This window comes from Poecilia reticulata, linkage group LG1 (assembly GCF_000633615.1).
Source record: "Poecilia reticulata strain Guanapo linkage group LG1, Guppy_female_1.0+MT, whole genome shotgun sequence".
Taxonomy (NCBI): Eukaryota; Metazoa; Chordata; class Actinopteri; order Cyprinodontiformes; family Poeciliidae; genus Poecilia; species Poecilia reticulata.
Genome location: NC_024331.1, coordinates 16547206 through 16558889, shown reverse-complemented (window position 1 = coordinate 16558889; position 11684 = coordinate 16547206). Strand labels below are relative to the sequence as shown.

Sequence of the window (11684 nt, the reverse complement as noted above, 5' to 3'; positions counted from 1 at the left end):
TAGTGAAATTGAATAATTTCCACGGCACACCTGACGATCACTCACGGCACACTAGTGTGCCGCGGAACAGTGGTTGAAAAACACTGGTCTAGGGTTTGCAAAGCAGCCGATCCAGGGCTTCATTCATAACCTCTCACCTCCAGGACAAATCCTGTGTTGGTGAAACGTCTAATAGTAACGTTATTCTAAAGCAAGTTACAAAACAAAACTCTAAACTAACTCAAAATTAGAGGTTGTGTCAACAGGAGTGCCATTATATATATATTATGGACATTGGGCAAGTTCTTCACCACAACAGGCGAAAAAAAATATCAATAAAAGTTTATGTAACATCAATATTAATCCTGCATTCTTATTCACAGACAGGCCAATTTAAAAACAATTTTTACAACAACTTAATAGTTGGAGGGCCCCTGATCCACCCTGAACCGAGGACGTTTACCCCAATTGTCGCCTCCTTGTAGATGTCGGCGGCATCGACTATCATTTCACTGTTTTCTTCTCTCCCAAATTTACTTCATTACTGCAATGAGTTGAAGCCTTCTCTGATCCCAAACTCCAAATGTGTTCTCCTGCTGCATACCAAGCTGCCCACACTCTGATGTGGGCTAGTGTGTTAACCAGACTCCAGGCTGAAATGTATTGGCACAGTGGCGGACACTGTATTCGTATCACGGTGCAAACAGAGTTTGATTGAGCCATTTATATGAATTACCACAAAGGCCAAATCACAGTAATTTTAGAAATGCCCATCCCAATTTAAAAGACTGTACAAGAAAAGACAAAATTGAAAATATACCAAACAGCATCCAAACAGAGGCCACAGGCGAAGTCTTTTGAGGAACTGCATTCCAGTCGGTCACCGAGGAATGTGGAGTGTGTGTCATGACAAACCTGCGTTATCGGCTCATTTAGCTGCTCTGAACTTCCAAACAATGGTGATTTGAGAAGTGGCTGGTACAGACCAACCTTAAACCACAATGCATAATTCTATCTCTATTTTTCCCTTTGAGATCAGACAAAGACTCCGACCTGTGGTGTTTACTGACGAAAGAACACTGCTAAATAGAGCTGTGGTTCACCAATCTGTAAATATGGCTGTTGCCAGCCAAATTGTTCTCCTTGTTGACAGCGGTTTTTGGCCTGAAGTCGAGTCTTGCCCAAAGAACACAGGCTTCCCTTGGGGGGTGGTTTGCAACCCCGACAGGGGGTAGTTAAGACTAAATAGACAATGCCTATCCTAAGCTGAAAGAGAACTGGCAGAGGAAGAGAGGGAGGGAAAGAGATGAATGGATGCACCCAAAATAAAATGAACAACTGCCCAAAAAGAATGCTTTTCTATCAGAGCAGAGCCAATATGCTCCTTCCTCTGTTTAGAATTCCTGGGGACGCAGAGCATCTCTTGGTAAGATAAACAATGCTTCTCAGCGTTGTACAAGACAAAACATAACTTGAAGAGAACGATGGTGGTAGAGGTAATCTTCTAAAGATCCAGCTTTTCACTCTTTGGTGACCACTGAGTCATCTCTACCTGCTGGGCTCTGAAAAAGCCGTGGACTGGGAAAACGGGAGGGTGAAAACGTTGTGAGGGTATTTGAGCTTTAATGTCCAAGTGTTTGAGGTTGGATCAACTCAAACCACCTTTAGCTCCACCCAGATAGTTTATCTAAGATATTCAAGTCAAGGTTTTGCCTGGACCACCATACCTGAGGGTGAACTCTGAAATATCCACAAAAAAAAAAAAAAAAACCTCCAAAAACTAGAAAATCTATTTGTTTCTTTCTTTAAACTATCAATGTTAGAGTGCCATTCTATAGTAAGGTACATTTGGTAAAAAAAAAAAAAAAGATCAGCGTCACTTCCAGACATGCATGCCTTTCAAGGATCTGCTAATTCAAGGTGACATCACCAACACACCCTTTGGACCCTCGCGCCCACAAAGACCCTCACTAATAAATTGAAAGAAAGACAAGATAGTTCAAGGAAACTGAAAGTCATGAGCACAACTCACAACAAAGAAGAGAGGAAGAGACAGATGGCGCGACTGGAAGAGAGAGACAGAGAGAGGGAGATCTCCAGCAGTGCCAGTCGAAAGAGGATCAAGGTGATTTTGGATAAATTTCTGAGGTAAGCTGTGGTTTAAGCTCCAAGCTTGGACCAGTCACTCACGAGAGCCAAGTCCCATTGATAGCATCCTGAAACATGAGGCAATATTCAGAAAACATGTCGATGGGAAGATGTGCAGTCTATACATTTATTTGGCTTGGTGCTTGAGAAAGACAGATGTGAAATGTCGGCATCATGGGGTTGTTGAATTGTCATAGAGTTGCCAAAAGTATTCTGGGTGTTATTTTACATCTTGTTGTAAATTATTGTTCTTAAAGTTTGGTTACTGTGATGAATTATAGAAAAAAAAACTAATTGAAATGTGGCTACTATTTAATTGTCAATCATTTGTATCTTGTTTTCATGGGTTAAATTTTGTCAACCTTTCAAAGTATTCATAATAGGCTGTATGGTCGTTATCAGGCCTTTTACATATCATTTGGAAATATTTGTGAATACTAGCATTCAGAGTTTAGTGACAAATCATCAACAGTGGAAAACATCACTGTGTCATGTGTTCATAGAGCCGCTCAGATGAATAAATGTTAGCAGGGGATTCTGCTAGTTTTATTGTGTAAATTCCATCCTTTTTGGAGGTTATTTACTTATTTAACTACTTGTATATGCTTATAAATTTAATTGTATCACAAATATTTTTGGTCTATTTAAAAATGTTTGTGTTCATTCTTTGTGGATTATTTTTAAAGATTTTTGTGCCACTATACATTTTTCAGTTTAATACCTTTGTTTTGATGTATTTTTATAAAGAGTTTAATGATTTTCTTTACATAGTTTGACAATTAGCAGGTTTTTTTTCCTACCAGTTTTTGTCCCACTTCAAAGCATTTTGTATGTAGTGTGTGTTTTGTTTGTATGAAAAGTGTAAATTTTGACTCGGTTATTCGCCCTAGCTATTCAAATGTCGATTCAAATATACAGCGTCTATGTAATATTTTGTGTCCCGACAAAACTTCCTTTAATATTAAAATACAGTGCACATTTCTTCTGTTTTTGTTCTTTTTTGTCACACCTAAATGTCTCAGCTATACTCAAACAACTTTTCATACCTAACAAAGATAACCTGATTAAATAGATGAATCCGTTTTGAAACGATGAATTCATTTAGTAAGGAAACATGAGCTGTTCAAATCAATACCTCTTTGTGAAAAAAAAAAAAAAAAAGATAGCTAAGCCTTTGACTGTTCAGACAATCAAATTATGGATTATCTTTATTGTAGTAAAACAGTTTCAGGATCGATTTAAAACAACCAAAACAATATAAAACAATGTTATGAAGGCAACCTAATCACCTCAGATCAGTCCATTTGACCCATATCTCTCTCCATAGCTCAATCTTTAGTCATTACAGGAAATAAAAGTGAGCAATCTAACTAGCTTCCCTCAGTCTCTTTTTCTTTATCTCCGTTCAGTGCTCTAACTTGTACCGGCTTCCAATGTTTATGCATTTACTGAGATGGCTGGCGGGATTGTCAGAGAAAAAGGAAGGTTTATTTTTTTCTTCTCTTTCTTTTTTTTTTCCCTGTGCAATCTCTTGCCTTCAGAAACCATTAATGCCCATTCAACATCAACATCAAGGCACAGCTTTGATGTCTATTCTGGCAACAGACTCCTTTCTTTCTCCGCTGCCTGCTGCTCTCTCTCTTTTTCTCCCTCCTTCTCCCTATCCCCCTTTATCCCTTCCACTTCCCCCTGCTCACTCTTTACGGTTTACTGTACAATCAAATAATTAAACGGATTGTCGAGCAAATGATTTTACCTGGCAATTAAATATGCAAAGTGAGGCGGCAGGCGGTGCATGAGAAGGCGATTAAAAAGGGGGGCCCACTGCAAATCTACAAAGGCTTTCAGCAGTACAATAGGCAGCAGCAGTCCCTGCCCGCTTCGCACACTGGCTTAGCCCGCGGAGCGTCTGGTGCCTCTTTATACCCGTTTCACGCGGCCATGTTTACAATAGCCCCAACCACGCTACGCCAATTACAAGGCAACGCAAGAGGAATAAAAGCCACCATTAGGAGGAAGGACGACAGCAAAGGCTGCAAAGTTTGGGACGTCGGAGAAAGACACCGAAATCAAATGTACGGCATGGAAACGTCTTCTGCTCTCAAAAGGTCAAGGAACTGTGGGCCTTAAATGAGAATTTTAAGGATCAGAAGCATCAAACTCAAGTCAAGTTGCTGTGAAAGCTGGAACCCGTACATGACCTGCACTGTACCTCAACAAAGCACCTTGAATGTCATAGAGGCAATGTGAAAAGATCTAAAAATGGGCTTGAGGTGAGGGCTGGGGGCGGGAGGGGAGGTGAAGCTGATGTTGGGGAAGAGGGAGGTATGCAAAATGTAAGCAGATTCCCTGGACAGGTTGTTTTTCAGAGCCAGAGTCCCCAAGAGGTTGTAAGATTAGAGCTGAGAAGAGTCGGGGAGGATGGTGTCAGCGCAGGTGAGAGGGGCGTGTAGCGGTGCCACCTGCCCCAAACCCGACAGCTCAACAGAAACTAGCTGCTTAGTCCTGATTAAACCCTCTTCACTGTCAAGTGAAATCCACAGCATAATTGATTTCAGGGTTTGTGGAGTATGTAATGCAGCAATTATGTCGCAAAGTCTCGCCACTGAGCTTTGGCGAAGCCTGGAAAGTGAATCTGTTAGTGGTCCGTCTAAACTGTTTGGCTTCAGAGGACCATTTATTGTTCAGAAGTGTGTAAAGATCTTGGATGGGACAGTTCTCCATCTACTTTGTTTTCCATGTGTACTCACTTAAGGGGAAAAGGAAACAGAATTTAAAAAAAAGAAAGAAATTGTGCGCAGCATAAGCTCATAAGTAATGGCTGTTTGAATCTTATGATGTGGCAACTTCTGTTTTTTATCAACGGCGGGCCTTTTTTTCCCTTTTAATGGAAACAGTTTGAACTCAAATGCTCGAGCGAGTGCATCTGCATGATGCAGACAGCATCGCAGTCCCCAGCGCTGAATTATTTCCATGGTGCTAAACGATTTTTTTTCCCCCAAATGCTGATATAAAGCCAGATAATTGAAGCAAACATGTGGAGGCCCTCTGATAGGGGAGGCAGGGTGCTTCATTAATGTTTGTGTTGACTTACAGAGAGTAACGCTGGCCCTCATTGCTCTTTAATAGCACCAATTAGCACCATGGCTTCATTTTCATGCTTAATGTCTCTCGTTTAAGAGGCGAGCAAAAAGCCTGCAGAGTTAATCACAGAGGGGAGCTGGGTGATTTCTGTTTCTCGTTCCATTCTCGTCTTTTTAAGCAAAGACGTTTCCAGTTTTAGAACTTTTTATTTGCGGAAGCAACGCCAGCGTTTAACTGATGTCAATATTCAGTGGTTTATTATTCGCAACACCGATTAAAGCTGCAATATGTAACCTCTATAATTTTGTTTTGTACATATTTGCTAAAACTGTCATGTCATAATATGTGGAAAAATAAAATCGAGTTCCTCCTGCTCCTTCCAGAGCTCATCTGCAGAAATCCTCTGTTCCCAGTTAAAAAACATCCAATCAGAGCTGGATTGAGAGAAAAGTCTTAATTCTGTTAATCATCCTCAGGTACGCGCTGCTCAATGAGCTCCAGGCAGAGAAACAACTTACAGTTACAAGAAAATTGTCTTCACCAGCCTTAGGATTTGTGGCACAGTCTTCTTTAGTATAGCAGAAAGCGAGGGGGAGCAGCGTGTTTACAAATATGATTGACAGCGCTGAGACCTTCCTGGCTCTGATTAGTTGTTTCTGACCAAGCAATGTATTTCCATTGTTAGCTCTGAAAGAACTGGGAGAGAATAAAGGAGCTCGATTTATTTTTTCCGCAGATTATCCATCTCATATCACGGTCAGAACATGGTGACATTTTTATTTTTTTTTCATAGGTTTTGTCGCCTCCATACACGGGTCAGGATTTACCTCTGCTACACCCAGTATAGAATTTCTTTTGAATAAATACTAAAAGTACAGTATCTCTACACGATAGTGCCATTTGTGTGAAGATTTGAAGTTTCTAAGACACGAATGTTGCAGAAAAAGCAGGTGACTGCTCCGGCCGTTCTAGGCCTGCTTTAGAGGCGGTGATATTGGCACCTCATTCGATGGTGCTGCTCTTTGCTTGATTCTGAGTGAAGTTATGGCGCCCATAAGATTGAAGTGTTTCAATCTTCAAACTAAAATATTTTACTGTATGAGCAAAATCTCACTTAGAAAATAGAGAAAAGATTTTAACCTTCACATTTGATCAGTGGTGAAAACAAACAAGATTTTTTTTTTTTTAACAAAACCTCAATGGTGACAATTATTGATAACTACAAACCTATGAAAACAAGACTGCCTAATTTATGTTTGCACCAACATTGCACATCACTTGGGTATCAGAAAAGTAGAATAAAACCAACTCGATAAATAAAACACGTAAACTTTCCCTTGAGCATCATCACCATTATTGTCTTTATCCATAAATAAATAAATAAAAATATGGATAATTATGTCACTCTGTAAAAACATAAAATGAGTACATCTGCTTTCATTTGAAAAATATAAAACTTTAATAAAGGCTACATCTCTCAATAATTACAATAATTATAGATCCATGTAAATCTTTAAATGAAACTCTGTATATAATGTATAATTTACAGTTTAGATATTATGAACCAAAAAACAACCACCAAAAAAAGGCCATGGTGTAAAAAAAAAAAAGGAACAAACAAAATAATAATAATAATAAAAACATGATTACAGGACATTATTAAAAGCATAAAAATATCTTCTCAACATAAAACCCTTCTGAAAACCAAGGGATATATATTAAAACCCTGAAACAGGGTAGCACATGGTATGGCATCCATGTAGGCACAGGTGCTGTACTCAAGAAACACCAGCAGTCATGTGTTTGTGTCTGTGTGTTTCAGTATTCATACTTCAGAATGCATAATTACAATATACGCAGGAGCTCTGCTATATTCGGTGTTACTGTAACAACATTCAAAAGATACTGGAGCGGAAATTCTTCACAATGTTTTTGCTGTTTTGTTTTTCTTTTTTTGTTTTTCCTCCCGCACACGTCGGCCGACTTCGTCGAGAAGTCGCTCTCAGTGGCTCAAACTGATTCTTGTTAGAGTGAGTTATTTCGGTGTGCGGGCTGTAAACACTGTCTTTATTAGGCCTTCTCTCTGTGTGAATCTAACCCCCCCCCCAACCCCACCTTTATTTCCCATCCCTGTGCAATGCCTGGTTTACAAACAAAGGCACAACAAAAAAAGATTGAGCTCTGTCGCTAAAGAGGGAAAGACAGAGGAGAAAGGGAGGGACGGGGGAGAGAGAGAGAGAGAGAGAGAGAGAGGGAGAGACAATGAGTGTTGGGAGATCCTGGTGTGACAACTTTGAACAAAACTATCAGCAGCATATAAAAGTGGGATCGACCGTTAGCGTAACGAGGCCTTGGACTGGACCCACGCTCAGGTCGTTATTTTGGGTCGAAAGTGGCAACAAGGCTAGTGTGACGACCTTTGTGGAACACAAAAAAACGGACAAACATGAAACGGCATCACTACAGTATTCTCCCAACATTCAAAGCAGCTTGTTCATTGGCTGGAGACGGGAAAAAGGGGGTGGGGTCAACGGATTAAGACACGGGAGAGGGAAGGGTTATTTTAATAAATACTAAATAAAACTTTTAAACTCAAGACATAAAGAATTATATATATAGATATATATATATATCTATATATATATAAAATATGTGTATATATACATATATATGTATGTATATGCACACATCTGGGCGTTTCTGTCAGCGCCTGCTTAGCCCTCTGCACAGGTCACCATCAGTCCGCCGTCGTGTCGCAACTCGACGGTTTCTTCAGTGGTTATCTTCAAGAGGAGTCGGGGTCTCTCCTCCCCCCTGGCCTCCGATTCTTACGTTGGTCTTCAAAGTTTCGTCCCTTTGTGTGATCTAAGGCTGATTGGTTGAGCGAGTCAGGGAGGGGGCGGCTCCTCCTCTGAGTTCGGCATACTTCATTGGCTCGTCTTCCTTCAATCGCGTTTCTTGTGCTGGATATATTAACTCTGTTTAGCTTAATAATAAGAAATATAAAAAAAAGAAAAAAAAGTCCAGAGGTTTTTTTTTTTGTTTGTTTTTTTTCATAGAGTCTGTTGCTCAAGTTCTTAAGGGAAAGCTTAACTTGTGGTTGGGCGCGGGAAGGGCACTGGTTGTTTGTGTTATTGTTTTTTTTTTTTTCTTTCTTTCAGTCCATCCTCTCCACTTTGCCCAGGACTTTGCCCTCGTACATGGGCAGCACAGTGGCATCTTCCCACACTTCCTCGAACACCGCTCCACACTCAAACTCATCGCTCGCCTTCTTGAAGTAGTACCTGAGGAGGGAAAGAAAAGGAGACGCACACAAAGAGAGAAGTTTGTGATTAGAAAACGCGTAGGTGAGTGTTGGGAAAGAAAAGAAAACTAAGCTCAAACAATAGCTGACAGAGCGGCAGCAGGAGGGCAACCGATACATTTCATCTTGTTCTAAACAGCTTTGAGGCTCCTACACGACTACTTACGTGTACACGCTCCCTTTAGTCCAAATCAAACACTCACGCTCTCTCAGAGCCAGAAATGGATCTTGTACAAAACAACTTAGTCATAGCCTTCAATGCCATCCCTGAACACTTCAAAGGTAGAGCCTGACTCCACATCGCACCGCTGCGCAAACACAGCTGAACCTCTCGTTTAAACACCGCCTGTGATAATTTGAGCCGCTAAAAACGGCTCGTCCGCGAGCGCTCGGCTCCTCGTCGCAGATCTGTCCTGCCAGGACTTATTAAAGTTGAAGGGTTAATTAGAGGCTGTCCTTAAGCAGCTCCCCCTCCCTTTCTCCATGCTCCTCCCCCCCCTGCCTCCACCATCACCACCTTCCTTCCTCCCAGTGTCTCCATGGCTTCTAATTGGGCTTGTTGTCAAATCAAGGGCCTCTCTGTCACACAGGTTGACGTTTCAGGTGCCCGAGAGTCTGCCTGCGACTGCACTCCACTGCCCGCCTCAAAACCCGAAATTCTTGAGACATAAACACGCGCTTCCAAAAAGCTTCCAATCGAAACGGTGCCGTTTCACACTTACAACACTCTTCAGTGTGGACGCAGCATTTTCAGGATGAGCGAGACAGGCCGGGGTCGGTATGAGAGTCTCATCTAATGACCCTACGTAAAATAATGCTCTGAATACTGAAGTTTTTCAAATACACTCCACAAACAAAGTCTTACCAAATATATTCTGCCAAGATTTTAGTGCAAATATCTTAGTACACTTGAATTAAGACAAAGTTAACTTGTAAGTAACTTTTCAGCAAGAACTTATTTTAAGTCAATTCATTAATATTGATTTAAAAAATACAAGTTCCACTGGCAGATTATTTGACTTGATATTTCCCCACGTTATACATAAAATAATCAGCCAGTGGAAATGGCACTTTTCCATTGATATTAATAAAAATATTTACTTAAAATAGCCTCCCGTTTCTCGCTGAAAAGTTACTTTTAAGTTAGTTTCATCCTAATTCAATTGTGCTAAGATGTTTGTATTAAATACAAGGCAAAATACTCGATAAGATTTTATGTTTTTGCAGTGTAAAAGCTCAAAGCGTGATCATATTCATATCTTGGAGAGATAGACTTTCAGGAAAGTGAAACATAGTCCAGCAAAATTGCTCCGTTTTCTTTAAATCTTTTTTATAGAACATGCTGAATTTTGAAATATTGGCAGCATTTCGAAAGTCTAAAGTAAAGATAATCAACGTTACAATAATATACAATAATGAGTTTTGTGTTCGACTAAATTCTGAAGTCAGAAGTAAAAATCACAGCCCTACAAGTCACTTTCTCTTTGGATAGAAGGGTAGAACAAAACAAAAAAACATGATGTTCTTATATTCTTGTAGAAGTCATTAAAAAATTAGTCAAAACTTGCCAAAATCAGCATGAGCAGCACAAAAACTGGAGGCTGGAAGCAGGCCACAAAATGTGGTGCATCTGCAGCAGCAGCGGTTCAGCAAATGTGTGCAACAGTTTGGACGAAGGACCTCTGCCCTCAGACGGTATTCCTCGAGGTCACGGGTCACCTCGCTAACCCGCTGCTCTTCTTCTTCATACAAGCGGAGATAGCTCCCCAGGCTAGCTCAGCCCCAGTGGCTGTGAAGTCTCCTGATGTTTCTAATGATTCTACTCTCTACTTTAAACCCAGCAAAAAGATCAGCAGGAGGGGATTTAATGATAAGCTTTGTAATGGAAAAATGCCTCATTTTGTCCATGTGTGCCTGCATTCGGAATATAAAACGGAAGAGAAAAAAAAAAAAAAATGTAGGGGGAGCCGAGTGTTTTATGAGCTCAGCTTAGAGTCATTCAGACAACACATGTACGGGGAGGGTGTACATAAATATAGACATACGTCGTCGTTTTTTTCATTGTAATCGCAGACGAATGTGAAGGAGGTTTGCTTCATCACAGCTGCAGAACAGGCAGCAACATTAATGTGACAAAAAGCAAAAAGAGAAAAAAAAGCTTGTAACCAAACTGCATTTCTAACAAAAAAAAAAAAATTTCCATCTGTTGTCTAACTTCTTCTGGGCATAACTCAAACGCTTTCAATTATTTATCTTTCTTGTTTTATTCTTCTCACAAAAACAGCCACACTACCCATCTTAATCTAAATGGCTGCATTTAAATGAATAAAACTACATTTTATGCTCACAAATAGTTCAAACTCATCACTTTGCTGCAGAGGCAGAGCGACAGAAGGAGTCTTTCCACTGGAACATGTTTTATGTGGCAGGATTTTTCTCTCCTCACAACATCTGGCACCAATATTGTCTGGCAGAGCTGCGGAGTACTGTTCTCTGCTGAACCGCTGCCATGTCCAAATTAACCAACTCCACACATTCTGCTGCCATTGAAGCCAGGCGCTTCATCCCCCCACCCCCTGTTCTCACAGGCTCGCTGAAGAGTTATGGGATAGCTGGGGGAGCGCTGGCTTGTTTGTGAGCCTTCTCCTCCGCTCTTGCCTAACAAACAGATGTGACTGCAGAGGCTTCACTTGCTGAAACGCCACAGACTCGTCCCCCCGAAACAGGTATTTCGGTAGCTTCAGCGGCGGGTCTTCAGAACTTGTTGGTACTTACAACTGAAGTCCTGATGTTGGGAGTTTGGCTTCGTGGTGCGACACAGACGGTGACGGCTTTATCGCCGTGGCCCCGATACCTTCACCAGAACAAGGTGCTCAGCGCAGCGTTGGATTTCAATGTCTGATGCAATCGTCTGGCGGAGGAATTTGAAGGCATTGCGATGGTCTTTGCACACAAAATAAAATAACCTTAGCTTCAAAGCCATATTTATTAAGGTTGCCTTAGCATGTAAATCAGGACCAGATGTGAGAAAAATTCACTCCAGATCCCCCTCTTTTTCTCCCCCTCTTTTTGAAAAAGCTCTAAGTACAGTGGATGAGCCCGGCTTAGTTTCTTTGTCAGCTTTCAGGCTCCAATGCTTCACACATACAAACAAGAGCAGTATATATAT

General features: G+C 40.9%; 1 protein-coding gene across 6 annotated transcripts in view; it reads right to left on the bottom strand.

Moving 5' to 3' along the window:
• Positions 1–8241: 8241 nt before the first annotated feature.
• Positions 8242–11684, bottom strand: part of LOC103463737 (axin-2) — a 95908-nt gene continuing 92465 nt past the window's right edge. For 5 of the 6 annotated variants that reach the window (XM_017305987.1, XM_017305986.1, XM_017305991.1 and 2 more), the window contains one exon: positions 8242–8495. In XM_017305987.1, coding sequence (XP_017161476.1) covers positions 8369–8495 — 127 coding nt within the window. In that variant the 3' untranslated portion in view covers positions 8242–8368. Of the gene's footprint in view, positions 8496–11290; positions 11459–11684 lie in introns of all 6 variants that reach the window. The other variant, XR_001776815.1, reaches the window with a different exon arrangement.